The sequence below is a fragment of the Rattus norvegicus genome, chromosome 9 (genome assembly GCF_036323735.1).
Source record: "Rattus norvegicus strain BN/NHsdMcwi chromosome 9, GRCr8, whole genome shotgun sequence".
Lineage (NCBI taxonomy): Eukaryota > Metazoa > Chordata > Mammalia > Rodentia > Muridae > Rattus > Rattus norvegicus.
The window spans coordinates 23,431,644-23,458,161 of record NC_086027.1 but is presented as its reverse complement, the minus strand read 5'-3'; the positions used below and the strand labels follow the sequence as shown (position 1 = coordinate 23,458,161).

General features: G+C 41.8%; 1 protein-coding gene across 19 annotated transcripts in view; it reads left to right on the top strand.

Annotated features, from left to right (window-relative positions):
- Positions 1 to 26,518, top strand: part of Supt3h (SPT3 homolog, SAGA and STAGA complex component) — a 328,341-nt gene that overhangs the window by 246,068 nt on the left and 55,755 nt on the right. For 12 of the 19 annotated variants that reach the window (XM_008766906.4, XM_039084827.2, XM_063267745.1 and 9 more), the window contains 5 exons: positions 7,060 to 7,135; positions 10,487 to 10,599; positions 11,697 to 11,804; positions 14,944 to 15,114; positions 22,411 to 22,521. In XM_008766906.4, the coding sequence (XP_008765128.2) occupies positions 7,060 to 7,135; positions 10,487 to 10,599; positions 11,697 to 11,804; positions 14,944 to 15,114; positions 22,411 to 22,521 (579 nt within the window). Of the gene's footprint in view, positions 1 to 7,059; positions 7,287 to 10,486; positions 10,600 to 11,696; positions 11,805 to 14,943; positions 15,115 to 22,410; positions 22,522 to 26,518 lie in introns of those variants that run through there. The other 7 variants (XM_063267750.1, XM_063267748.1, XM_063267749.1 and 4 more) reach the window with 4 other exon arrangements.

Below are 26,518 nucleotides of genomic sequence, written 5' to 3'. Positions count from 1 at the left end.
CCTTGGTAATAAAATGGGTGACTAGTAACATAACCATTAGAGGAGTCCACCAATAATGACTTCAAAGGCAGTGCTTTGCAAATAGGCTCTTACTTCATTGTGTAGGTGTACCAGCAAGCTGTGACTGAAGAAAACGTGACTGTGTTGTGTATTTTTCCGAATGTTGGGGATCGATGTTCTTAACAATACCCAAGGAAATCAAGTCATATATGGAACTGGAGCTTGAGTCATCTGCAGATGAACGTGTGCTCATGTGGCTGTCTGAGCTCAAAGGAACCTGTGTAATTGAGAAGGCCTGTGTGGGTAAATGCTGAGCTGAGCCAGTAACCATGGTTCGTCCATACTTATTGGGGACTTGCCCTTCTCATAGTCTTAAAAACATGAAGGTGGGGTTGGGTTGGGTTGGGTTGAATTGGGTTGGTTGGTATGGTTCAGTTGGTTTGGTTTGGTTTGGTTCAGTATAGTTCAGAGTGGGCAGTTGCTTCATTTTTTTTTAGAGAGGATTTTATCATATTCAATATATGATCCTCCTGCCTTAGCCTCACAAGCATTGGATCACAGGTTTGTGAGCACACCAGGGCAAAGTAGGCTTTTTTTAAATTCCAGGTTTGTGACCATATTGAATAATCAGATGAACTTGAAAGGTCCCCTTTAAAGAGACACGTTTAAAATTAAGTTTGCTGTTTGACACTTTGTTCAGAAGAAGCCAGAACATGGAGGGAGAATAGTTCCTGCTGTGGTTCTCACGATGTACATAGGTCACTCTTTCTAGGAAATGTTTTTGCTTGAGTTGACACCTTAGGAGCCAAACTTCACTTCTCACTCTGTCTCTATTAACTCTTACCTTTAGCTTCTCTGCCTCAGTGTTTTCATTTGTAAGAAAGGTTTTTAAACTGCTGGGTTTACTCTTTTGGTTTTTGGTGGGGTTTTTTGAGTTTTGTTTTGTTTTGGGCTTTTCTTAGAGGTTGTGTTTTCTCTGTAGATTAGACATGGTAATTTCAATCATGTTGTACTAGACTGAATAAGTTTTCCCAGAAAGTTCTTTGTTCCTGGGATTAGAAAAGGTCCATCAGTGTACACTGTAGAATGTGCTGGTATCTGAAGAGAGGCAGAGGGGAAGTACAATTTGGGCACCACAAAAAAATAAGAGCCATGACTATTTAATGTAGTCTCTTGGTTCTTTTAAGTAGAACTTCATTTTAAAATCTGCTTACCCTGTCCTAAAATTCACATGATTTGGTCATAATTCTTGAAATTCCTGGCCATGAATCATTGCATAAGGGTGCTGGGTTAAAATTTTAGTATAATCTAAAAGAGCTCTGATAACGTAAATATCAGGTCCTTCTGTCAAATCTCTTCCAACCTCAGTTTGCTTATCTTTAAAATGAAGAGCCTTGAGCAAGTACACATTAAGCTGCTGGTAGCTACCATACCATGCCAATGAATGTTTCCTGGAATCAGCCACCCTGCATGAGTGGTTCCTGTGTGCTAGGCACTGGATAATGGTTTCCTGTGAGTGCCCTAGAGCCAGCTTCCTGGTGCTGCACAGCTCAGAGGTTACATGCTAAAGGAGCTGAAAAGAACTAAGATGAGCTGCACAGAAGGAAGAAGCACTGGAGAGGGTGCCTGGAAGGAAGATGCTGGCTGTGATGACATAAAGCCCTTCACATTCTGTGAACATCTTTCAAATGGCCTGGGATGATAGGCTTTGCAGGGGCAGACTCTCCCAACTGCCACACACTTCATTTAGTTAAAGCTGGCCACCCTGGCAACCTTAATCTCTTAGGATAACTTCTCCTTACTTTAAAAGGCTAGAAGTCCTAATTGCAGATGCCCGAACTATCTTAGCATATATAGCGAAGCAAAATCTTGATTGTGAGCAAAAAGAAAAGTATTAGGTAGAAGAGAAGTATGAGTAATTCCTTTAGCACTGTCGTGTCTTTGTTCAAGTGCTGTCTACTCCTGTGTTGGAGGAATGTGATGGCTGGTTCCAGGGTAGCAAAGCAGAAAGTACAGGAGTCCTGCTACTGCAGGCCAGGTACATACCTGACCCGCGGAATAGAAGTGTAGTATTTGTTCATTCTGACTGCTCATTGCTTATGGTATGTGCCAGGTATGTTTCCAGGACTTAGAAACTCAAACTTGAGAGGTTCTAAATGTAATTACACACAGAGGCACACATACACATGCTTACATAAATACATATGAATGGTATGGTGTTATCAGTATGAGGAGTTTTAAATAAGCATAAATACGTGTTTGCATTTTATTTTCCATCGGCAAACAGTTATTGATTGAGTCATATCACAGTAAAACAAGAGGCCAGTGGCTAGGGAGATGGCTCATTTGGCAAGTTACTGCCATGCAAGTGTGAGGACCTGCATTCAAATCCCAGTACCCAGAGAAAGGCTGGACCTGGTTTAGTGTGCCAGTAATCCCAGCAAGGGCAGGATGGAAGGTAGCAACTGGCAAATCCTTGTAAGTGCCTGGGTCAGCCAGCCGGAACTGTGAAGGGACGTTCCAGAAGATAACTGTCCCAAACTAAAGGTGGAAGATACCTGAGACCAGCACCCAAAATTGTTGGCTGATGACTACAGACATGTATGTGCCAGCACACAGCCCATTCACACACTACGTGGAAATAAATAAGTAGATATGAGAAACTAAATCGTGTGTGTGTGTGTATTACCTATGTTAAATACTTGCTGGTGCATACTCAGAAATGACACTTTAACCAAGCAAGCAAATGATCAAGAAAAGTCTAGATTTGTGATCACATGTTTGTGAGGATATATTGTTGGAGAGAAAGGAAGAAAGGAGAGGAGGGGTCAGAAGGTAGAAGAGAGGAGGAGAAGTCAAGAAGAACAGTGTTCTTAAGGAACCCTACTAATAGGTGCTCCCTTTTTCATCGCCCTACCTGATCTGTCTTTTCTACAATGAGAAGCACATCAGGTGACAAACTGACCATTCAACTCATGTCAGACAAGAAAGAAAAAATGATGTGGCCATTAAGAACACTATGTTGTTATGAATATCTACACAAAAATACTCAATAAAATTCTGGCAAACCGAATCCAAGAGCTCATCAAAACTAATCATCCACCATGATCAAGTAGGCTTCATCCCAGGCATGCAGGGATGGTTTAATATACGGAAAACCATCAATGTAATCCATTATATAAAGAAACTGAAAGATAAAAACCACGTGATCATTTCATTAGATGCTGAGAAAGCATTTGACAAAATTCAACACCCCTTCATGATAAAAGTCCTAGAAAGAATAGGAATTCAAGGCCCATACCTAAACATAGTAAAAAGCCATATACAGCAAACCAGTAGCTAACATTAAACTAAATGGAGAGAAACCTGAAGCAATCCCACTAAAATCAGGGACTAGACAAGGCTGCCCACTCTCTCCCTACTTATTCAATGTAGTTCTTGAAGTTCTAGCCAGAGCAATCAGACAACAAAAGGAGATCAAAGGGATACAGATTTGAAAAGAAGAGGTCAAAATATCACTATTTGCAGATGATATGATAGTATATTTAAGTGATCCCAAGAGTTCCACCAGAGAACTACTAAACCTGATAAACACCTTCAGCAAAGTGGCTGGGTATAAAATTAACTCAAATAAATCAGTAGCCTTCCCCTACACAAAAGAGAAATAAGCCGAGAAGGATATTAAGGAAAAGACACCCTTCATAACAGTCCCAAATAATATAAAATACCTCGGTGTGACTTTAACCAAGCAAGTGAAAGATCTGTATGATAAGAACTTCAAGCCTCTGAAGAAAGAAATTGAAGAAGACCTCAGAAGATGGAAAGATCTCCCATGCTCATGGATTGGCAGGATTAATATAGTAAAAATGGCCATTTTACCAAAAGCGATCTACAGATTCAATGCAATCCCCATCAAAATACCAATCCAATTCTTCAGAGAGTTAGACAGAACAATTTGCAAATTCATCTGGAATAACAAAAACCCAGGATAGCTAAAACTATCCTCAACAATAAAAGGACTTCCGGGGGAATCACTATCCCTGAACTCAAGCAGTACTACAGAGCAATAGTGATAAACATTGCATGGTATTGGTACAGAGACAGACAGATAGACCAGTGGAATAGAATTGAAGACCCAGTAATGAACCCACACACCTATGGTCACTTGATTTTTGACAAAGGAGCCAAAACCATCCAATGGAAAAAAGATAGCATTTTCAGAAAATGGTGCTGGTTCAACTGGAGGTCAGCATGTAGAAGAATGTAGATCGATCCATGCTTATCACCCTGTACAAAGCTTAAGTCCAAGTGGATCAAGGACCTCCACATCAAACCAGATACACTCAAACTAATAGAAGAAAAAGTGGGGAAGCATCTCAAACACATGGGCACTGGAGAAAATTTCCTGAACAAAACACCACTGGCTTATGCTCTAACATAAAGACTCAACAAATGGGATCTCATAAAACTGCAAAGCTTCTGTAAGGCAAGGACACTGTTGTTAGGACAAAACGACAACCAACAGATTGGGAAAAGATCTTTACCAATCCTACAACTGATAGAGGGCTTATATCCAAAATATACAAAGAACTCACGATCTTAGACTGCAGGGAGACAAATAACCCTATTAAAAAATGGACTTTAGAGCTAAACAAAGAATTCACAGCTGAGGAATGCCGAATGGCTGAGAAACACCTAAAGAAATGTTCAACATCTTTAGTCATAAGGGAAATGCAAATCAAAACAACCCTGAGATTTCACCTCACACCAGTGAGAATGGCTAAGATCAAAAACTCAGGTGATAGCAAATGCTGGTGAGGATGTGGAGAAAGAGGAACACTCCTCCATTGTTGGTGGAATTGCAGACTGGTACAACCATTCTGGAAATCAGTCTGGAGGTTCCTCATAAAATTGTACATCGAATTACCTGAGGACCCAGCTATACCTCTCTTGGGCATATACCCAAAAGATGCCCCAACATATAAAAAAGACACGTGCTCCACTATGTTCATAGCAGCCTTATTTATAATAGCCAGAAGCTGGAAAGAACCCAGATGCCCTTCAACAGAGGAATGGATACAGAAAATGTGGTACATCTACAGTATGGCATATTACTCAGCTATCGAAAACAATGACTTTATGAAATTCATAGGCAAATGGAGGGAACTGGAAAATATCATCCTGAGTGAGGTATCCCAATCACAGAAAAACACACATGGTATGCACTATTGATAAGTGGATATTAGCCCAAATGCTTGAATTATCCTAGATGCACAGAACACATGAAACTCAAGAAGGATGGCCAAAATGTGAATGCTTCACTCCTTCTTTAAAAGGGGAACAAGAATACCCTTGGGAGAGAATAGGGAGGCAAAGTTTAGAACAGAGGCAGAAGGAACACCCATTCAGAGCCTGCCCCACATGTGACCCATACATATACAGCCACCAAACTAGATAAGATGGATGAAGCAAAGAAGTGCAGGCCTACAGGAACCGGATGTAGATCTCTCCTGAGAGACACAGCCAGAATACAGCAAATACATAGGCGAATGCCATCATTAAACCACTGAACTGAGAACGGGATCCCCGTTCAGAAAGGACTGAAAGAGCTTGAAGGGGCTTGAGACCCCATATGAACAACAATGCCAACCAACTAGAGCTTCCAGGGACTAAGCCACTACCCAAAGAGTATACATGGACTGACCCTGGACTCCAACTGCATACGTAGGAATGAATAGCCTAGTAAGAGCACCAGTGGAAGGGGAAGCCCTTGGTCCTGCCAAGACTGAACCCCCAGTGAATGTGATTGTTGGGGGGAGGGCGGTAATGGGGGGAGGATGCAGAGGGGAACACCCATAGAGAAGGGGAGGGGGAGGGGCTAGGGGGATGTTGGCCCAGAAACAGGGAAGGGGAATAACAATTGAAATGTAAATAAGAAATACCCAAGTTAATAAAGATGGAAAAAAAAAACACTATGTTGAGGGCATTCACAGCTGTGAGAAAGAACATTTACAGAAAGTCCTTCCACTGCAGAAAAAATTAAAGTCTCAGGGATATATATGTGTGTGTGCGTGTGTGTATGTATGTGTATATATATTTATTATAATTTTTTGGTCAGAATCCCCTTCCAAGAAGTACTAGGCTGTCTCATCTCAAACTGCTTCTCTTACCAAGGAAGCGGAAGCGGTCACCAAACCATGGGTGAAGTATAATTATGCTACCTCTGTGAGACAGTGTAGGAGCAAACATCTGCTGGACTGGATCAAGAAAGCCACGAGTGCAGCTAGCCTAAGCTGTGAATCATCTGAGGATGCAGATTAAAGGAGCTGTGCTGTGTTTACCTTTCCTCCTATTTTCTTTGTAATCGAGAAGACTGGCTGTTAACTCTGGCACTACATTCTGAGGGGATGGATATATGGATCTCAGGCATGGACTCCTGATTTCATGTCGCCACACACAACTGTAAAGCAGGTAGATGGTGATAGCTGACAATGGTTCTGATGTCTGCCTTCTCCTCCCTGCAGTATTTGCTTTTGTTTGTAAGGATAAGTAGAAAGCATCAGATGTGTGTCAGCTAAGGAAGCAAGGCCTTGAGTTTTAACTTTAATAACAACAGAGAAGAAAGTATTGTAAGTTTTATTTCCAAAAGAAATAAACTTCACAACCGCCAGCTTTTACTTTGTAATATTTGTATTTTCTTTTCAATTATATGTGTGTGCACATGAACATGGAGCCAACGGAGGCCAGAAGGGGGCCTCAGATCCCTTGAAGCTGGAATTACAGTTGGTTATGATTCACCAGATGTGAGCACTGGGAACCAAGTTCAGGTCCTCTGTACACTGTCTGCTCTGTCCCAGCACAGCTCTGACTGTTTGTCACGATTATGTAATATATTTCATGTCTGCCACCATTCTTGACTGCTTTCTTAGATCAAGGTCTAGAAAATGGTACAAAAAGTCTAAATATCTATGCTGGAAATGTATGTTAAGAGTCTATTTCTTTAAAACTTGGGGGTTTTTTTATATTTTTTATTTCTTTTTTTTTTCTTCTGTCCATTAGAGAGCAGAAAGACAGACTCGAACTATGGATTCGGCTCAGTATGCAGAGTTCTGTGAAAGCCGACAGTTAAGTTTCTGTGAGTAGACATCTAATTTCTTGAACGCATGTGTGCTAGACCATGACATGCTCTCTGTTTCTTAGGAGCTGGTGCGGTCAGTGCATGCATCCTTACAGCCATTACAGAAATAGCGTCTGCGCGGGGGAGGCCCGAAGACCTTGTTATACAGGTGATAGTGGCCGGAGAGCTAAAGCCTCTGCACACAGAGAAAGCGTGGGACTATTCTTATGGCCTCTGTAGTCAGAACACTAACTGGTTCTTACTGTTCTTACTCCAGTTTCCCATTTCTTAGTCATGCTCACTGAAATACAGTATTGCTGTCTGCACTTGGCCCATAGTGACCTTTAATAGCCATGACATTTAAAAGCCCCCAATATTAATTATCAGCCCCACACTCCCTTTATGCACACTCACGTTACCACACAGTGACATCTCAGTCATGTGCTTCTCTTTGTCGTTAGCCTCCTACTGCAGCATGTGCCATGTGCTGGCCAGAGCCGTGAGTCAGTGCTTTTGCCAAGGGAGTGACCTCACAGGGAAACCAGGGTCTTCCTGTCACTGAACAGCAGCTGGGGAAAAGCGCTGGAGACCCTACCCGTGGGTCAGACTGCATCAGCCCTGCGGTGACGAGAGCTCTTGGGGGAAAGGTCAAAGAGAAAGCCCAATGAAGAGTCCATTTAAAACTGTGACACAGTCACACATGACCCTGCTCTGAGAAGTTATAGAAACAATGATGTCTTTAAATGAAAAGCAACTGTGTGGTCACGATAACCATGTATTTGACTTGGAAAAAGAAAATGAGAACAGCCTTTTAGATCATGAAGTGCAGATAAATGACACAGTTCAAGTCTCACTGCCCCATGCCAGCATCGAAAAATATAAGAAAACATGTTTTGGAAGATTTTTTTTTCTAACAAAATATATTTTCCAATCTGACTAACAACTTGGCATGAGACATCTGTGAAGCATTAAGTAAATGACACTTCAGATCACGGCAATTCAGCAAATGAGAGGGTTTTGTATGGTAATTTTGGAGTTTAAATACGGCATTCAAGTATTTTATAAGCATAAATCTCCAGCTCATAAAGTAGCATTTAGTGCAGTTGAACTATTTTTTAAATCATATTTTAAACTGAATTCACAAGAAAAAAACGGAAGCACTGTTGCACACTGACACTGATGGTCTTGGTCTTGTCATACGTCTTTCGTTTGAAAACTGGGTTTTGTTATTTTTCTGTTGTGTTAATCACACACATAAAAAAAAACCGTAGTAGGTGGAACATAATCGTTTCTCCTTCTGATAAAATTACAGAATAAGCAGCATATCATGCATAATTTTCTTTTCTGTGGGGGAAAAGGTTGTGTCCGTTAAGAATATTTGCTCTTGCAGTGTCCACGGAGGCCTCATTGTGAACCCTGGGGAGAACCTGTTTCCTACAACAGAGAGCATCCGTGTGCAGGTGCAATGTGCAGCTCTTTGCAGTCCGCTCCTGGTCAGTTCCAGGACTCAGGGGCTGTGAGCTGCCTTCTCAAGTACCTGTTCATAGCAGGCCCCAAGCTCAGTGGTGCTGTGCACACTGGCTGACCTCCAGGCACACTGAGGCACATTACACACACAGCCATACCCCACCAGACAGACAGGTGTTAAAAAATGCAAAGAATGGACGCTAGCGGGTCACTAAAAAAGTACTTTTTTAGTCATTTGTTAATGTGCCCTAGATATGGTGAGTCTGTTAACAGCGGGAATTTTATTTCCTGGGAAAGCAGTGGCCACTTAGATCTCTACAGTCCGAGCACTCCCACTCTTGCAAAGACATTGCTAATTCTCTCCCTCATGGGGCAGGGCTGAAAACTAATAATGATCCTTCTCTTACCTGAAAAGCAGGTAGCTTAAGTAGTCACCGTGTGCCTCTGTGTTCCTAGTGCTGTGTCAGAGGCAATGGAGGAGCAAGGTCCATTTTATTGACCTTGCCAAACTGCTGCCTCTCAACCTGCACTTGAGAAGTGTTCCACAGATGCTGGACAAGCACTTGTGAGCCATCCCAGCTGGCTGCACGGAATGCTGTGTGTCAGAGCCTCTGAACACTGGTACTTTAGAGAAATAGCTTTAAGAGGGATGATCATAATTCTGCCACATTTGACAGCTTAGGACATGAGGATTAAAACAGGGCTTCGTGTCCTCTGTGATTTATTTAGAAGAAAACTCTCCTGTATGTGGAATACATGAGAATTCTGACTAGAATCAAACACCATGCTCTGAATTGGTGAGACTTTTACAGACCAGTAAGGCCACATTCATCCCAGGATAATCAAGGTTTTGTTTTTAAGATTCCCTTACAGAGCTAATAAAATGTATACTATCTGTCCCTTTCCCTCTAAATTACTAGTTAGATTAGTAATGTCTAAGCAAGTCCAGTCAGACTCTGCTTAACTTTGGGGCAGTTGCAGGCATTTCATGAAAGGACCGTGTCCTGCCTAGTTCCATATGTGCATGGTCCGATTAGGTGTCCACGGATTTGAGGCACATTCTCTGCTAACAAAGAACTTATACCATGGTCTGAGAAATCTGTGCACACATGAAATACTTGTGGCCATTTCCATAAACGATGTGAGAAGTGTACCTTTTCCATGGATGTTCCGGATTGGTGTGAAGGAAGAGGAATGGTGGGGAGCAGACTGAAGACCAGCTCGCAGTCTGGGGCCAGAAGGGCAGTAAGCTTGGTTTGGGGAGTCAGGCCTAAGACTCTGGATGTCTCCATAGCCAGCAAAGGCATAAGTATGGGTTATCTCAGGCTAGCCATGCTTTGTTTAATTCTTAGTTCACAATTTCGAGCCTATTTTAGTAGTAGTAACATTTTGAAAAGGATTGGGAATATAGTTTCTTCCTCTGTCTTCCTTCATCACAACTTTTCCTTCCAGAATTTTATTTCAACAAGAAAAAGTTATGTGGAGAAAGCAGCTTTTCTCTAATGGCAACTAAAACTCTGGCCAATGATAACATATTCTGAAGCACTGTAAGAATGCACTGTGAAAAGGTCTGGTGCAAACCTGCCGTCCACCATAGGGAGAGAGCAAAGTGAGAGAGAGGGCGCGAGGTACCTACCATGCCGTCCACCAGAGAGAAAAGATCCAAGTGTCAGCGACCTGTGGAAAGCAACCATTCATTGTATTGCTTCATAACCAAGGGTTCCAACTTGGATTTCTTGGGACTAAAAAATTTAGATGTTTAAAATCTTTCTAACCATTACTTCTATGGGTGTTATTTCTTCTATGCAGTTTTCAGGAAAAAATATTTCCAATTTCTGACAGTCATGTGAAGGCTAAAACATATTAAAAATTAAAACTTTCCATTCTCTTTTGAATTAATAGCCAAAAAAGCATCCAAATTTCGAGACTGGCTGGACTGCAGCAGCATGGAGATAAAGCCCAATGTTATAGCTATGGAGATCCTGGCATATCTGGCGTATGAGACAGTGGCCCAGGTATGAGCCTCAGCTGTCAGTGCAGCGCTCCTGCTGAGTTCTACCCCGTGACCATGGACAGCTTTTTGATTCCACCTGCTACTCCAGCTGGAATGAGAACCCCATACGTTTTCTTCTGAGACACATAAATTCTAGAATTTAACCCAATTATGCTTCTTTACATCACTAGCTCTCGGGGCTGTAAGCTTTTAATTTGTTTTTGTAATTTTGCATTATTATTTAAAGACTCTTTTGTCTAGACCTGCACAGACTTAATCTGGTTTACATTCCAACTTGAGGTGTGGAGGGGCTAACATGCCCCACCCAGTCCTGAAGAGTTATTGACAATTGACAACTTCTAAAGAAGGGAGAATCAGTTTTCTTTAAGGTTATGATCCCAGTAGATTAAGCATGCTCCAGTGGGTGGCCCCGCGTCCAGGAGACTGGGTTATTAACACAAACGGGGAGGGGGAGAGGGGACGAGATCTGTCTGGGAGGAGTTAGAAGAGTTGGGAGTGAACAGGAACTAAATCCATTGTTTGCATGTGTGAAATTCTCAGTGAATTAATACAAATGTATTTAAAACATCTGTCCCTTCAACTGTATCCTAACTGTTACGGAATTCATGTTGAACTCTCACATCCTCACTGGACTCCTTCAGCAGCTTATTTCTGAGCTTTGAAACAAGTCTGTGAAGCCTCTGATCACCTGAGATGTGCAGATAGCATCTTGGCACCCCAGGTGTAGTTCACTCTGAGGGTGGTCCGGGCCTGTTAGCCCCTTTTGAGAATGGAGACTCCTAGAATAGCCTAGACTCTCAGTGCTCACAGCCCAGAAATCTGTATTTAAATTACTAGTATTGATAACAAAATGAAGTTTGAAAACTGCTCCCTTAGAAACCCACACATGTCTTTTGTTTTTGTTTTTGTTTTGTTTTTCAAACATTTGATTTGTGATTGTGAGTTGGTTCCGTTACTAGTCAGTGAGAGGCTGTGCTCATGCTCTGTGGATGTGCTCAGCATCAGTACCATTCTGAGCATGTTAGCTACTGAGTGCCTCTTCTCCAACACTGACGGTTATTTCCACCGTGTGACTTTATCTGTTACTTTGCTCTTCAGTTGGTGGATCTGGCTCTTCTTGTGAGGCAAGATATGGTATCTAAGGCAGGGGATCCCTTCAGCCATGCCATTTCTGCAACCTTCATTCAGTACCACAATTCTGCTGAGGTGAGTATCAGAAAATCTGATGCGAGCACCTCTGTGCTTTTGTTACGTTTACATTAGCGCACTGAAAAGATTGTGTAGGATTGCATAGTTTTAACCTGGCGACTCCTAATTCACTGACCATTTACACAAGTAATTATCGAGTATTCGCTGTGCCAAGCCTCGAGGATGCTCTTGATGGGATGACCTTTTTCACCCTTTGGCCCCATTGTCTTTCCTAACCTTTAAGTGACAAATATATGGGTGCAGAGCATGTCTGATTTTGAGACGTGTGAAATGAAGAACTTGTCTATATACTTACATGATGATAGAGAAAGCCATTTCTTTGTAGCTCAAATGATGAGAGTTGGCCTGGGCTGTAAATCAATGGTACAATTCTTGCTCAGCATAGGAGGAGATACAAAGACCCTAGAGAGAGCTGGAGGGGAGATTATTGTCATGGAATAATTCCTATCAGTTACTCCTAACTTTCCATTTCATTTGCCAGTTTATTTCAACAATTTAGATTACCACAGCTCCATATATCTTCAGTCTGAAGACTGACTCCTTGTCAGATCTGTTTGTACTGCTAGGACTCTTTCTGTAGGGACTAGAAAAATCTCACCAGCTGTGACCGTTTGCATAACCGTGCACCACTCTCAGTTTCTAAAATATTCTCTACTAACACCATGCGCCTGACAACCAGAAATGAAACAGAACCTGTTGGATACATTTGCCAATATTGGAGTTTCTTAATAACAAAGTCAGCACTTTCCTATCATTCATGATAGTGACCGTAGGGAGAAAGAAGATGGCTTAGACTCACATCTGCATGTGCAGAGTGAGTTCAGAACAAGCTGACTGGAATGTAGAGCTTGAGCACGGCAAAGCCCACTTACTGGTCCACATCTACTTCCTGTTGCTGTCCATGGGTGAGGATGGTGGCTCAAATAGCATCTAAGATGTACTTGGGGTGTGTTTTATGGCGAGGACCTTTTCAGGTTTCTGACAAATCTGTAAATCCCTTTCCGGGCATGCTTTTATTTTTATTCAATTTTTTAGTGTAACTTTGTGTGTTTTAGAGCCATTCTATCAGTCTAAGGACTCGCCGTGGACCCTGAGTTATGACTTCTTTGCTACAATGTGTAGGACTGTACTATGACATGTGCCTATATAGCATCTTATTAACAAGCCAGAAGTCAACCCAACTTCCTTTCATAGCCCTTGGAGGATTGTATTGGCTTGAAATCCAAGTAGGGATTGAAGTGTTTATACCCATTAAAAAGGTCATACATCATTATCAGTCACCATGCTTTGAAAAGTTCCTAAAGCTTACTTAGTTGATTAAACATTCTTTATTTTCTTTATGTTTCAAACCCCAATTATGATGTCAAAGAGCGCCCTTTGCAATGTCTTTGATGCTTTATGAGTATGTGTATAGTGTGCTTTCCATTAACATCAGACAAATTTGTTGTAACATTTCTAATTGAGGAAATTTACTGTGAACATAACAACCTAGTTTTCCCTTAACATTCAAGTGATTGCTTGCAAGTCTCAGAAAACACCCCCAACATCCCCATCCCTCTTGCTTGGTTCTCCAGGGTGGCCGAGCCGCCCTGGGCAACTGCTCAACAACCACAAGCGCTCTTCCCAGCTACAGAGCAGTTGAAAAAAAAAACGTCCTATGTGCACTGGGTTTCCTGGACTCTCTGGGGGGCTGGAGCATGAGTCTCAGAGAACATCCTAACAGACTGTCAGTGTCAGCCTCAAGCTTTTTCCTGGCCTGGCATCCATCCCCTCTCCCCTGTGACTGGTAGTCAAAGTAGACATTCATAGAGACTGTCTTCCTTCCTGCCCTTTATTACCTGATAAACACAGAGATAATGCCCTCTTAAGGCAGAATTCTCACTCATCAGCATTGCAAATCAGCAGCCAACAGGAAGGATTGTGCCAAATACAGGCCAGCAGGGCATCTGGAGAATGATAGGCGCTGAGTCCAGGGAGATCACATGATTTGTAAAACAAACAAGCAAGTATGTGAACAAGCACAGAAGTCATGTTAGTGTATGCTGGCTTCCAAATGAGCAGTGGGGAGAATCAAAATAACCCTGTGTTGTGTGCATGTGAGTGCTCTGGTCAGAATCAAAGTGCTGAAGGTCTGAGAACCGGTGAGGGAGGAGGAGAAAGAATGTTCTGGGCCTCAGAGGCAGCAAAAGAACAGTTGAATGAGGGATAGAAGTGGGTCTGGTGAAACATTAGCAAGAGCTAACAGGAAGCTCTATTTAAAAAGAACTATAAACCCGGATTGTATAGACGACTTAGAATTATCAAAGACTAGCTCAGGTCTTGGCCACAGGGTGATATGCTCAAAGAGATGGTTTTGGGAAATCCCACATCAGTGCCAATGTACTATGTCACCAGGTCGTCTGGGTTCATCTTCCCTAAAGAGGCTCATCCTTAAACACTAACTTCCTATGGGACTGAGCTGGCTAAGCTCAGCTTCTAGCACTAGACTAGCAAATGTAATGTGAGAGCAGTGGTGAGGCTCACATGTTCTAGATCTTTTTTTCACATATGATTTACACACGTGTAGACATGATCCCTGGGAGTTATACAGATACTCCAAAATACATTCTCAAAAATTGAAGATCTGAAACAAAACTGATCCCAAGCATTTTGGACAAAAGATACTCAACCAAAATTAGCTTTATCCCTTCTCGTTTGATGGTGTGTCTGTACAGTCTGATCATGGAAATACTGTTGAGACTGGTACCTGAATTGGTCAAAGGGTCTGCAAAGTCTTTCACTGCACTATAGAGAATGGTTTGTCCATAGAGAGCTGTGGTTAGTGTCATTAGTGGAATGAGGAATGTGTATATGAGACTATTAAGGAAAATGACTCTTCAGGAAAAGTCCGTGTAGAAATTCAGGTATCCAACAGAGTTAACAGAATTCTCAGAAGCAATGGTTGAAGAATTTTTATTTTTGTCTGAATAATTAGATTAAAAAATATTATGACTAGAACTTTAGAGGAAAGACATCCATTTCTATGGAATAGATAAGAATAAATATTTAAGCTATAAATAGAATTAAACACAAACGGCAGTCTCCTGTTGCTAGGAGGTCTGGTCAGTTCATCTCAAAGCCCTGTGTCTTTGTGCAGGGGTCCTCCTGTTTGAAGTCCAGCCCAGACTCTCCTGAGAACACACCTCCTCCTACACCAACAGCTCCCTCTTCTGGGTCCCAGCATGCAGGTAGAGCTGCGTCTGGCTCCCTGGGGAACGGGAGCACAGGACAAGACTCTGCCAAAACCAAGCAGAGGAAGAGGAAAAAGGTCAGTGCCTTTCTATCTGTGTCTCTGTCTTTCTTTACTTATTTTTTAATAGAGAGTGGAGAGGCTCAGAAATATATTTTTAGAGATATAAAGAATGTGCTATGCTTTTTTTTTTTCTCAAAGCTCAAAACTTAAGCAGCAGCCAACTATACATCCCCATAGTCATGGATTCCAGTCCGACCTGAAAGGACTGTTACACGCTGTTACCGCTCTAAAGGTGGTGGGGCCTGGAAGAGTGGAGCTGATAAATGAGACAAACCAACGTCTCATGCGATAGCTAACTTTGTTCAGAACATCAGGCAGTTTATACTGGGAGGACTCGCATGAGTAAAGTACACAACCGCAGGGACAAGCTGCCCATTGCAGATCAGTCACACATGGCAAAAACATGCATTTCTGAGGCATATAAACAAATTATGATAGCCAGTGGTAATGAATCATCTGAGGTAAACTCAGCCCTGCCCTCTTCACCTGGAAGGGGCACAAAAGCATGAACAAGGAACAGTTTCAAGTTTGTGAAGAACTGAGGCCACAAGACTCTTGTCTTGGTTTCTTGGAGTTTTCTTACACTCACTCAGAAATCTCACATGACTCCATTTTGAACTGCATTCCAATACTGTGCATAAAACAAGATACTTTTCGTTTCTATATAAAAAGAGAAGTTGAGAAAATTCTAGTGCGAACACCATACCTGCACTCTATAAATACAGTGGACGTTTTACTATAATTACTATACACAACATTTATTATATCCATCCAGTCATTCCTTTACCCATCCCACAGTTCTTCTCTCTCCCCCACCCATGACCCCCAATCCCAATCCCCATCTCTCTCTGCTGTTATCAGTGACTTTACCATAACTGTTCTAATACATGTGCACTGGTGAGGAACTTCGTGTGTAGGGAGAAGGTTGTACCAACTGTAAGAGTTCTGTATGTGTCCTATGTAATAGCTAGTTGCTGCTTTTCATGCATTTTCTCAGCTGTGGCTTACCATTGACTGTCTTAATGGTACCTTTTTTTTTTCTTTTCTTTTCTTTTTTTCGGAGCTGGGGACCGAACCCGGGGCCTTGCACTTGCTAGGCAAGTGCTCTACCACTGAGCTAAATCCCCAACCCCCAATGGTACCTTTTTAAAGATAGAGTTTCACTTTGCCTCCCATACTGACCTCATGATCCTCCTGCCTGAGCCTCTCAAGTGCTGTGTGTGTGCAGCCATGCCTGCCTGCCCCTTTATACTGTCTTTTAATAAAGATACATTGAATTTCTGCTGAAGTCCAATTCATCCTTTTCCAGCTCCGGGGTCGTGATGATAGTCTCCTCTCCTTCTGTAGGCTTTATGTTCTTAGAGTTGACATATAGTTCTGTCAGTGTGTGCAAGTAGCTTATATAATATTCTGTATAAGCTGAGGGCATATGCAGGACTTTTTAAAATTGTTTTATGTGTATGTGGGTTTCCCCTGCACGTATGTCTGTACATCACATGCATGCAGTGCCATTGAAGGCCAGAGTGGGTGAGGGGTCCCCAGGAACTGTAGTTAGAGACCTTTGTGAGCTGCCATATGGGTGCTGGGAATCCAGCCTGGGTCCTCTAGAAGAGTATCCAGTGCTCCTAAGCCCCAAGCAGCCTCTCCAGCCCCAACACACTCTGTTTTGATGCATGGATTTCTAGTCACTCAGAACCATGGCGGCTTTGTTCTGAGTCAGGTGGCTGCGTATCTAGATGATTTTTTTCAGGGCTTCCAACTGTTTCACTGATTTATCTGTGAGGTCTTTGTCGGTGTCTCCATCTTGATTACTGTTGCCGTAATGTCAGGTGCTGTTCTCAGCTGTGTGGTGTCTGTGTCATTCAACTCAGATTACGTGCCGCCTGCCAAGTGATGGTTTGGTTTCCATTTTTCTGAAAGTATCTGTTCTTTTATGCCTGAAACATATTTCACTATTGATCGGTTGCCTCTCTAATATTAATTACTATTTTTTGGTGAGCAAGCAACTTTCACATTTTACATCATTCAGGAATCTTTAACTGTAGGTTGATCGGTTTGTCTTCCAATATTTGAATTTTGACGTTCCACTGTCTGGGCACCCACTGTTTCAGATTCTAAATCAACATCTGTAGTCTCTGCTACTCGGGTCTCTGCATGCTTTCCTAAGAACGTGTAAATGAGCTGCAGCTAACCTCAGCGCACGTATGCACAGCCGTTCTTTATCATTTCGGAAACTCTAGGAATTTTTTCACTTGAATTTTTTTTAAACACTTCTTTCTTGATCTTATTAAAACTATTAAATTTGGAGTATTTCACAGTCTAGGTTTTCTACTCTGTATCTGATTTCTACTAAATTGGAGATCATTCATATTAGAAGTAATAATTTTTCACGTTAAGAACATTAATTTTTTCTCTTTATATATCTACACACAACTTTCTATGGTCAGCTGCTTGTGTGTGTTGTCAGTTTCTCACTGAAAATGTCTCACCATCAGTTATGGTGGCATAATTGTGCAATTCTTTATGTGGAAAAATAATATATTCTCTCAGAGATGTGGAACTACCAGATAAGAGAAATAACTTTCAAGGGACAGTTTGGACAGCAAACTGGCTACAGTTAAAGATTCCTGAATAATGTAAAATGTGAAAGTTGCTTGCTCACCAAAAAATAGTAATTAATGTTAGAGAGGCAACACATCTATGTGTGTATCTTTCGCATATGTCTCATGTTAAAAAAAAAAGTCACTGTCATGTTCAGCGGGTAAATTACAGATGATGTATGCTCTAAGCATTGTGTGTGAGAAATCCAAAGATTGGCTCTTCAGCCGGCTCCGTGGTTATCTAACCTTGGATACTCTTTGTCTTTACTCCTATTTACTAAATGGGGTAAACACTGGAAAAGTTAAAAAAAAAAAAAAAAGATGATGTTTAAAATATTTGAATTTTCAAATTCAGTGATTCCTTTCTAACTTTGCCTTGATTAAATTCCAATTTCAATATCTGTAATTCAAGATAAACTTTGACTAATTATATAGGGTTATCATTCTAGCTATAACCATCTCCCCAAAACTGAGATGAGAAAATTATGCTATGTGTACTATGACTTTGCGTCAAAGTGTACCCACGTTGGCCTCAGACCTCAACAGGATGAGGCTTTGAGAGGGCCACGAGCTCAGCAGCCCCAGGGAAGCACCTGATCCAGACTGCACGGTTGGTGGCTGGGCACAGGGACCCTAAGCTCTCACCATGCTTCCTGTTAGGGGAGTTTTCACATGTAGCATAAGACCTAATGGACCAGTGTAGATGGAGAGGGGACAGGAAACAGTTGCCTGAGACTCGGGGCCCTTAGACCCTGAGTTAGATTGAGAAACACGGGCACTCTTTAACTTGTACAGTTTTTCATCTTAGAATCAGAACAGGCGCAGGGACACACACCTCTAGAGATCCAGGGCCAACAAGCTTCTGTAGCCCATGACTTCCATCTCCCATGGTTGAGATTTCAAACTGCTAAGGGATTTGTGCAATAGTCAGTTGAGGAATGTGGAGGACTCCCTCTAAGGCTTGAGCATCCACTGTTTGGCATCCATCCCTGGGTGAAGAAACACATGGTGTATGGATGCAGCCAAAAGGAAGAAGACCTGACATGTGGCTTTACCATAGCCCTGAAGGAGGTAAAGCCTCTCTGTGGAGCCCACAGACACCTCTGCTAATGCACTCTAGGCAACAGTACCCTGTGATGGTCAACGTACGCTGATTTCTCTTTTGGAAATGGGCAACACCTAACATATGGGGCCGATGAGAGTGGAAAAATGAACTGATAAATAAATCTAATGCTCTTCATGTGTTTTGGCATATACACAAGTCTTGGTATACCTTCAGTCTTATTCTTCCTAAACAACTTTGAAGATTAGAAAATACTACAAACACTACTGATTATAATTTCTAAACATGGAATAAATCTTTAATGTCAGCAGACCTTAAGCACCTTGGTAAGAAGCTGGATATTAATATAAGGTCCATGTTGAAATGGGAAAATAGTGTGAGGAACATAAACCTTAAGCTCCCAGTGTCTCTTTCAATGAGCTCAATGAGCAAACCAAGATGATAGAAGTGCACATGATAACTTCATTCACCTTAATGCTAGCAGCTGCTGAGAATGGCAGGTGAACACAATGAAAACCTGAATGACATTTGCACAAAATGTAGGCTTCCAATTTTTATAAGGGTAAAGTTGACTCCCATTTTTTTAAGGATAGCATGAGTCAGTGTATATTGTCTCCACACTTACAAATAGCAGTCAAGAGGGGTGGAGATAGCCCAGTGGTTATTCTTACAGAGACCAGGTTCAAACTTCAGCAGCACGTGGCCACTAGCAGCCCTCTGTTAACCCAGTTCCAGGGCATCTGCACCCCCTTCTGGCTTCTGCCGCCACTGCATGCTTGTGAGGCACAGACTATGCAAGCAAAACACCTATACACGTACAATCAAAATAAGTAACTTTTTTTTTTAATTAGCAAGGAGAGGTCATTTTTAACCTAAGTTCTGCATAGTCCATTTAGGCTACTACAACAAAATGCTAAAAGCCTTATGGTTTAAACAAGAGAAATGTGTTTTCACATTCCAGAGGCTAGAGAATCCAATTAAAGGTGCTGGCAAATGCATTGACTAGTGAATGTGTGCGTATAGTTTTTGTGCACAGAGTCCTCTAACCTCACATGGGGGTAGGAGTGAGGGTTCCACCCTCATAACTGTATTACCTCCTAAGCCGTTGGCCATAAGATCGCAGCATAGAAGTGTGGAGCAGATAGGCAGATTCAGGCCCTGTAGTCTGCAACTTGAATGGCCCCAGGTCCTATCTGATGGCCATTTAAGAGACTCAGGGCAAAACCTTGAACAAACAGAACCAAATTTCTTGGTGAACTTAGCAGAACTCTTGCCTTTAGCACGAGTTAAGAAATAAAAACTAAATGCAATTTGCAAAAAGGAAACGGTGAATTTAGAGGAACACCACAGGGGAATTGTACTCAGGAAGGGCTTAGGACTTCACTTAGCACATAGGATGCTGACCTTGATGTCTGTTTTTCCCTCGAGTTCCACCTGGAAAGTTTCCCTCTGGAGTCTAAGTTCAGCTCAGTATCACACACATTCCCACAAGTGGAGATGGTGCTGCCACCTCCTTGACAGGCATCAGCTATGCAGGCAGATGGGAGAGGCACAAAGCAAGACAGACACTGACAAGCCTTTCCTTCATCTGGGGCCCAATGGTTGCATTCGATCTGTATATATTGCAAGAGGGAAATGAAACAGACTAAGAATTGAGAAAGCACTCAAAAAATACTGTAGTCTTTTATATCATTGACAAAGTGAGGTTAAGAAGTAATCTTAGTCCATGTTGATGTGAGCAAGGGGAGGTAGAGAGAGATTCTCCATGGCTTCTGATTGGCGTGTTTCAACTCTGTTACAAAACAGTCCAGAGCTGGTTTGTTTTATGAATTAAGTCTTCTTTACATTCAGCTTGGAGAAGTAGCAGATGTTCTTGTTTGGCAGGAACTTTCGTTGTTTTACTAATTTGTACATAGACTAGAAGTGTATTTTCAAATTTCAGGGAAGAATAATAATGAAAAGTAAGTCTTCCAGCTGGCCACTTACCTGTGGGAGAGGCAGGTTTTATATTCACTGAACCCTCACAGAGACTCCATGGGTAAATGGATCAGCACTGTGCAGTCTGTCTTGTCAGTAAGCTGGAACACAGCATCTTGCCAGTTTTCATAGAGCCTGTCTTAGGAGTTGCACTGTGAGAATGATCCCAGAACAGCTCCATAAAGGGGTCGGCCCTGTTGCTTGAATGCCAGTGTCTTATTTCATTTGCCCAGTCCTGCCGGTAAGCTTGTGTTATCAACCCAAACAGCGATAGATTACCTCTTCATGTGTGCATTTATACATATGATTTTGTACTCATATAAATGCATCATTAGGAAATTTCTTTAAAGGTAAAATTGCTGAGTCAAAGAAGCTGTGTCTTTTCATTTTGGTAAGACATTCTGAAACTGTGATCCTCAGAGCGTCTACACACAGAATTATATTCCCTATGAGGAATTATGGTGCTAAACTGGTAAAAATTATCCAAAACACTGCAGTAGTTTTAGGTCAGGAAAACAAACAAAGTTAACTGGGTGGCTATGAATGGGCACTAGAACACACTTACAGTAACATGGAGACTTTAGTATGGTTGGTGGACTGATGCCTGGTGCCTCCGTTAGCTTTCAGTGCTAACTGGGTCAAGTACCTGGTGATCCTATTTTTGATCCTTAAAAAATAATCTGATCCCAATAATAGCATTCTAGCATGTCACTATAACTCTACATAGCTTATATTTCAATTCATTTAATTTCCACAGCCGTTCTGTAAAGTGCTCAGAATTGCTATCTTAATTTACAGATGACAAAAATGTCTAATACCCAGGGATACTGACAGAGCTGGTAACAGAGAGGCTATGGTCTGGACTCAAGGTAGCTGGGCTCTACAACCCGACTAGGAGAGTTCACTGCCTTCTTGTTTATTGGGAGTTCACAAAGCATTTTAATTGTTTGAAACTATATCACACATACATATATACAGACAGACACAAACACATATACACACACAAGTATGCGTATGTATGTACATGTGTGTGTATATATATATTTTTTCTTGAATTTGTATTAATCTCATTGATCATAATCTTTCTCTTATGTCTTTTTGTAATTTCAAATATGCCTTTCATAGATGGGATAAAATAGGAAGGTTTTATTTTTACTTTATCGCAAGGACACCTTAAATATTGGGAATCAAATTAAATAGTCTTCTGTGACAGTCACCAATATGACAAATATGTAGCTAGTTTACATTTTTCATTTTAAATTCATGACTCAAGTCATTTCAAAAATATGCCCAAGCATCTCCCAAGAAACATTTATAATAATAAACGTTTAAGCTTTTTCTTAAAAGAGCTTCCGGTGGGTCTTGCAGCAAGCCCCCGTGACACTTTTTGCCAGCACACAAGTGGCTACACTTTCCTACCTGACGTGCAAGCTTGGGTGAAATATTGGAGGCATAAAAACTGCCTTTGGTGGGTCTGCTGACAGGGTCATGGAAAGGCCATCTTTGATTTGTTAATGGAACTTTCCTTTTAGATGAAGTACATAGTAACAGTGATGTGCATCCTGAGGGGAAAATGGTCCATTTTATAAAGGTTTATTTTCATATTTTATACACTGTAGTTCTGTTGTGTGTTTTTGATTTAGTAACAATTTATGTGTTTTTCTGTCCCAGAGCACTGCGGCCTGTGGTGTCGAGGCTCACAGCGATGCCATCCAGCCCTGCCACATCAGAGAGGCGATTCGACGCTACGGCCACAAGATTGGCCCTCTCTCCCCATTCACAGTGCGTAATAACAGAGTTATAAAAAGTTATATTTATAATCTGAAAGAATCTTGATTTTCAAGTGGTCAAATGAAGAAGCGATGGAATTGTTGAGAGCAATTTGTGGCAGCTGTAATTTTGTTGTATAAAAGTAGCATAATTCTCTTGGGAAATAAAAGTTAGTCATTTTTGTCTCTTTTTGGAAAGGCAACTTTTTTCTACAAAATATTATTTTCTTTCAATTACATATTAAGCTTTTTGTTGGAGCTTATAGTTTCTATTTTTTCAAAGCTTAAGTTTACAAAACTTTTTGTCAAATTATATGTATCCAAATGTTGCTAGAAGCGTTTTGTATTTAGAGTCGGTCAGACTGGCACAGCCACTTCTATCAGATGTCCTTTTCCTAAACATACTTTGAGTTGGAAGAAGAAGAAATGATTTCTGTGCTGGCTTTGAACAGGGCTCAACTGCAGACAGCCTTTCACATCTTTAAATAATTTGAAGGCTTAGAGTCGGGCTTGTTTTTAATGGAGAGCTAAAGACTTGACGTTTGAGCAGCCTTACGAGTAAGCTTGTATGTGAGTTCTAAGTCAATGCTCCCCTATAGCCTTTGCTGTATCTATGTCTGATCATGGACCTGTGACCCTCAGAAAAACAGCTCAATTTGCATGGCGTTTGCAAGATTTATCTGTATGACAGGGTATTGAGATTTTGTTCTCTTATAAAGCTGAATAATATACCATCCCAAAACTCTGTAATGTATATATGTATACACACACACACACACACACACACTCGGGGGTGTGTGTGCCCGTGCCTGCATGCACTGAAACGACAAGGTAGAATATATTTGCAGCCATCACAGGATGAGCTCCGTCGTGCACTTGCAGGGTGTTGGGGGTGCTGAAAAGCCTTTTGAGGCCAACACTGAGAGCTGTGGTCCTGCTCAGCATTTGAGGCAGCAGAAGGGGCTTGCACTTAGTTGTTTAGGTTGTCCTCGTGCTGAGGTGTGGAATTTTATTCTCTCATGCTCGAGCGCCACAGAAAGCTACCTGGTTCTATACAAGCGCAGGGGGATAACGTGTTTTTCTACGCAGATAACAGGAGAAGCTAAAACAGATGTAGGCAGTATACATGGGAAGTGGTCATCATACCCAGTAGACAATTTCTCTGGCTTTCAGAGCTGCAGCACTGATTTTATATGAACCATTTTCAGTCTTGCCTTCTGCAAGCTGTGCTTGAGCCTGGAGCCAGGTGACTGTGGAGGTAAACTGTCGCAGCCTCTGCATGGATATTTAGGACACAGCCTACAGTGTTAAGGAGACTAACCTCTGCCTGGCCACCCGGCTGCTGCAGCTTCAAGAATGTCACTACTGCAGCAAGTTAAAACACCTACAGATATTCTGAGTGGACCTTACAGAACAGAGCTACTCTATCTCCAGAGCCTTCTGGATACAGGAAGTATGTGTGCTAGGATGGCCGTAGTGCTGATTACATAGACCACATATCGGCTCCGTTTAAGGAGATAGGTTTTCATTTAAAAGGGAGGCTTGTGTGTTATAATTATACCGTGAAACTGTCTGCCCGACCCTGTGACTCAGACAGAATAGAGTTGGCGTGTCGAGCCTTGAAGTCTGGGCCATTCCTTAGACCTGTAGGGAGAGAGCAGACTTGCAGCTCCAGGGTGTGGTGGGATCTTTGCTGTCTGTGAAGTTCCTCACCTGCTCTGATAGTGGCTGAGAGTGGACACCCCAGGCCATGGGTTACTTGTTCTGCTTTCCAGATGCTTTGTAATTAAGCATTTCCATTATGGCATCATTAGTGTTAAAGGGAGCATTGGCTGTGTGTTTATTAGATAAAAGTTGCTCTGAGCTTGATCTGAACCTGAACTAAAGTATATTCCTTTTTCATTTTTATTGAATTTTTTCCATACAATATATTTTAACCATATTCTTTTGCTTCCCTCTCTCTCTCTCTCTCTCTCTCTCTCTCTCTCTCTCCCCCACCCTCTCAGAAGGGGGGGGAGACAATAAAAATATTAAGATTAAAACAAAAAAATGTAAGACAAAAAAAATCACACCCCAAAATCATGGAGTCTGTTTTCTGTTGGCCAACTATTCCTGGACATGGGGTCTTTCTGGGAGTGTGGCTGATATACCCAGTGATACTCCAGTGGAAAAAGTGACTTTCCCTCTCCCAGCAGGCATCAGTCACAAGCGCTTCTCCATTAGGGGTGACACTCTGTCCACTTTCTCTCAGCACCGGCTTATGTTTGGTTGGAGCCTGTGCAAGCCTTATGCCTGCTGTCCCAGCCTCTGTAAGTTCACTTGGGTGTCAACCTACACCTGAGTACATTTGAGACAAACTGCTGCACGCTGAGGCTATAAAAGCAGTAACAGGAAGTCCCAGTATGGACATGGCACACACATAGCCTCACCAACCGGGAAGGGTCATGAGCAACAGCTGTCTGAAGCAGTGCATGTGCAACACCCACAAACTCAATCAATGAAGCAGACACCCCTTCATTTCAGTCATGCTGAAGAGACGTTGTCAGTTCTTTCCCTTGCAGTTTGCATTTGATTAATTTTTCTTTATGGAATTTGGTATTTGACTTTTAGGTGTTGACTTTAAGGAACCTTCTCTAAAACCTCATTTCTATCCACTGTCCTCCAGGTTTCGTAGTTGTTGGCACTTAATTGTCACCTTCACACTCCACCCCATCAGCCATTATTTAGATGACTTCATTACTCATACTTTTCTCTGCTCTTGGAAGCAACAGCAGGATATTTATTTCCAAATGGAGCTGATGCTTTATAAATCTCTCAGTCGGTATCTTCAGCAAGGTTGACAGGAGAAAGAGAGAGCTCGCATTTTATGTGGTCTTTGCAGCAGTATCTTACCTGGGGAAGCCAAGGAATTTGTTAACAAGAAATTATTCAGGCCTGTTTTGAAACCTCCTGGTGTTACCAGAAACTGATATTTTCCTCTAACATCCACAGTGATTGCTTTTCTCTGGACCTTTATTTTTTTGGTGGTAGTCAGCATCTCACATTAATTTAATCATTTACCCGATGTAGCTGAGTGTGGTGTGTGTGTGTGTGTGTGTGTGTGTGTGTGTGTGTGTGTGTGTGTGTATTCTCAGCAACAGGACATTTGGGGCAGCACAAAAGTGATAGTTGATCAAACACAGGAACACTCTACAGAATGCTAGAATTATCAAAATAACTTCAATGAAGGAAGCGCTTTTTCTATACAGTATTACATGCTTTACAAATACGGGTTGTTGAACTCGTATTTAACTTACTGCTATAGTTGCACTGTTAACTTTACACCAGAATGAACTGTTGTAAATTTAGAATTTACAACACCAAGACTGATAGGTGCTCTTACGATGATGCCCAACATATATTCAAGGTCATATGCAAGGTAAGAAAAATGTTCAGAGGAAAAAAATCATGCCTGGTTTCCTGGCTGGTGCTGTAATTATGATTTGATTTAAACCAAGTCCCCTAGGCTGTGTATTCACGAACTGAACATTACACCCCCACATGCTGCCTCTGCATGACCTCAAGCTGTGAGAAGAGAAAATTCAGAACCCATGTGTCAGTCAGATGTGAAGTCTCCCTGGCACCTGGGTAGGCTCTCCTACTGCTTGGAGTCACTTGCTATTCTAGGCATGGGCCCAGTATATGGAGTAGGCTCCAGATCTGGAAAGATTTTGACTGATTATTGGCAGAGGTCATAAGAGAGCCTGGTGTCAGACTCTGAATTTGCCCAGGTGCATTCAAGGTGATATTTGGGCCCTGGCCCCTGGTGGTGTACCAGGGAGGTGGTTTCAAGTTCCTTCTCTGGCTCCAGAAGTTCAGTCTCACCTATAGATTGCTGTCAATTCCAATTTAAACACTTATACAGACTTCAGGGCTTTCAGTAGAGAAGTTAGGGACTCTGTTTCTGGCTTTGACTCATAGTCTGTATTCCTGGTCCAACTCCAAACACAGACGATCATATTTAAGACTAG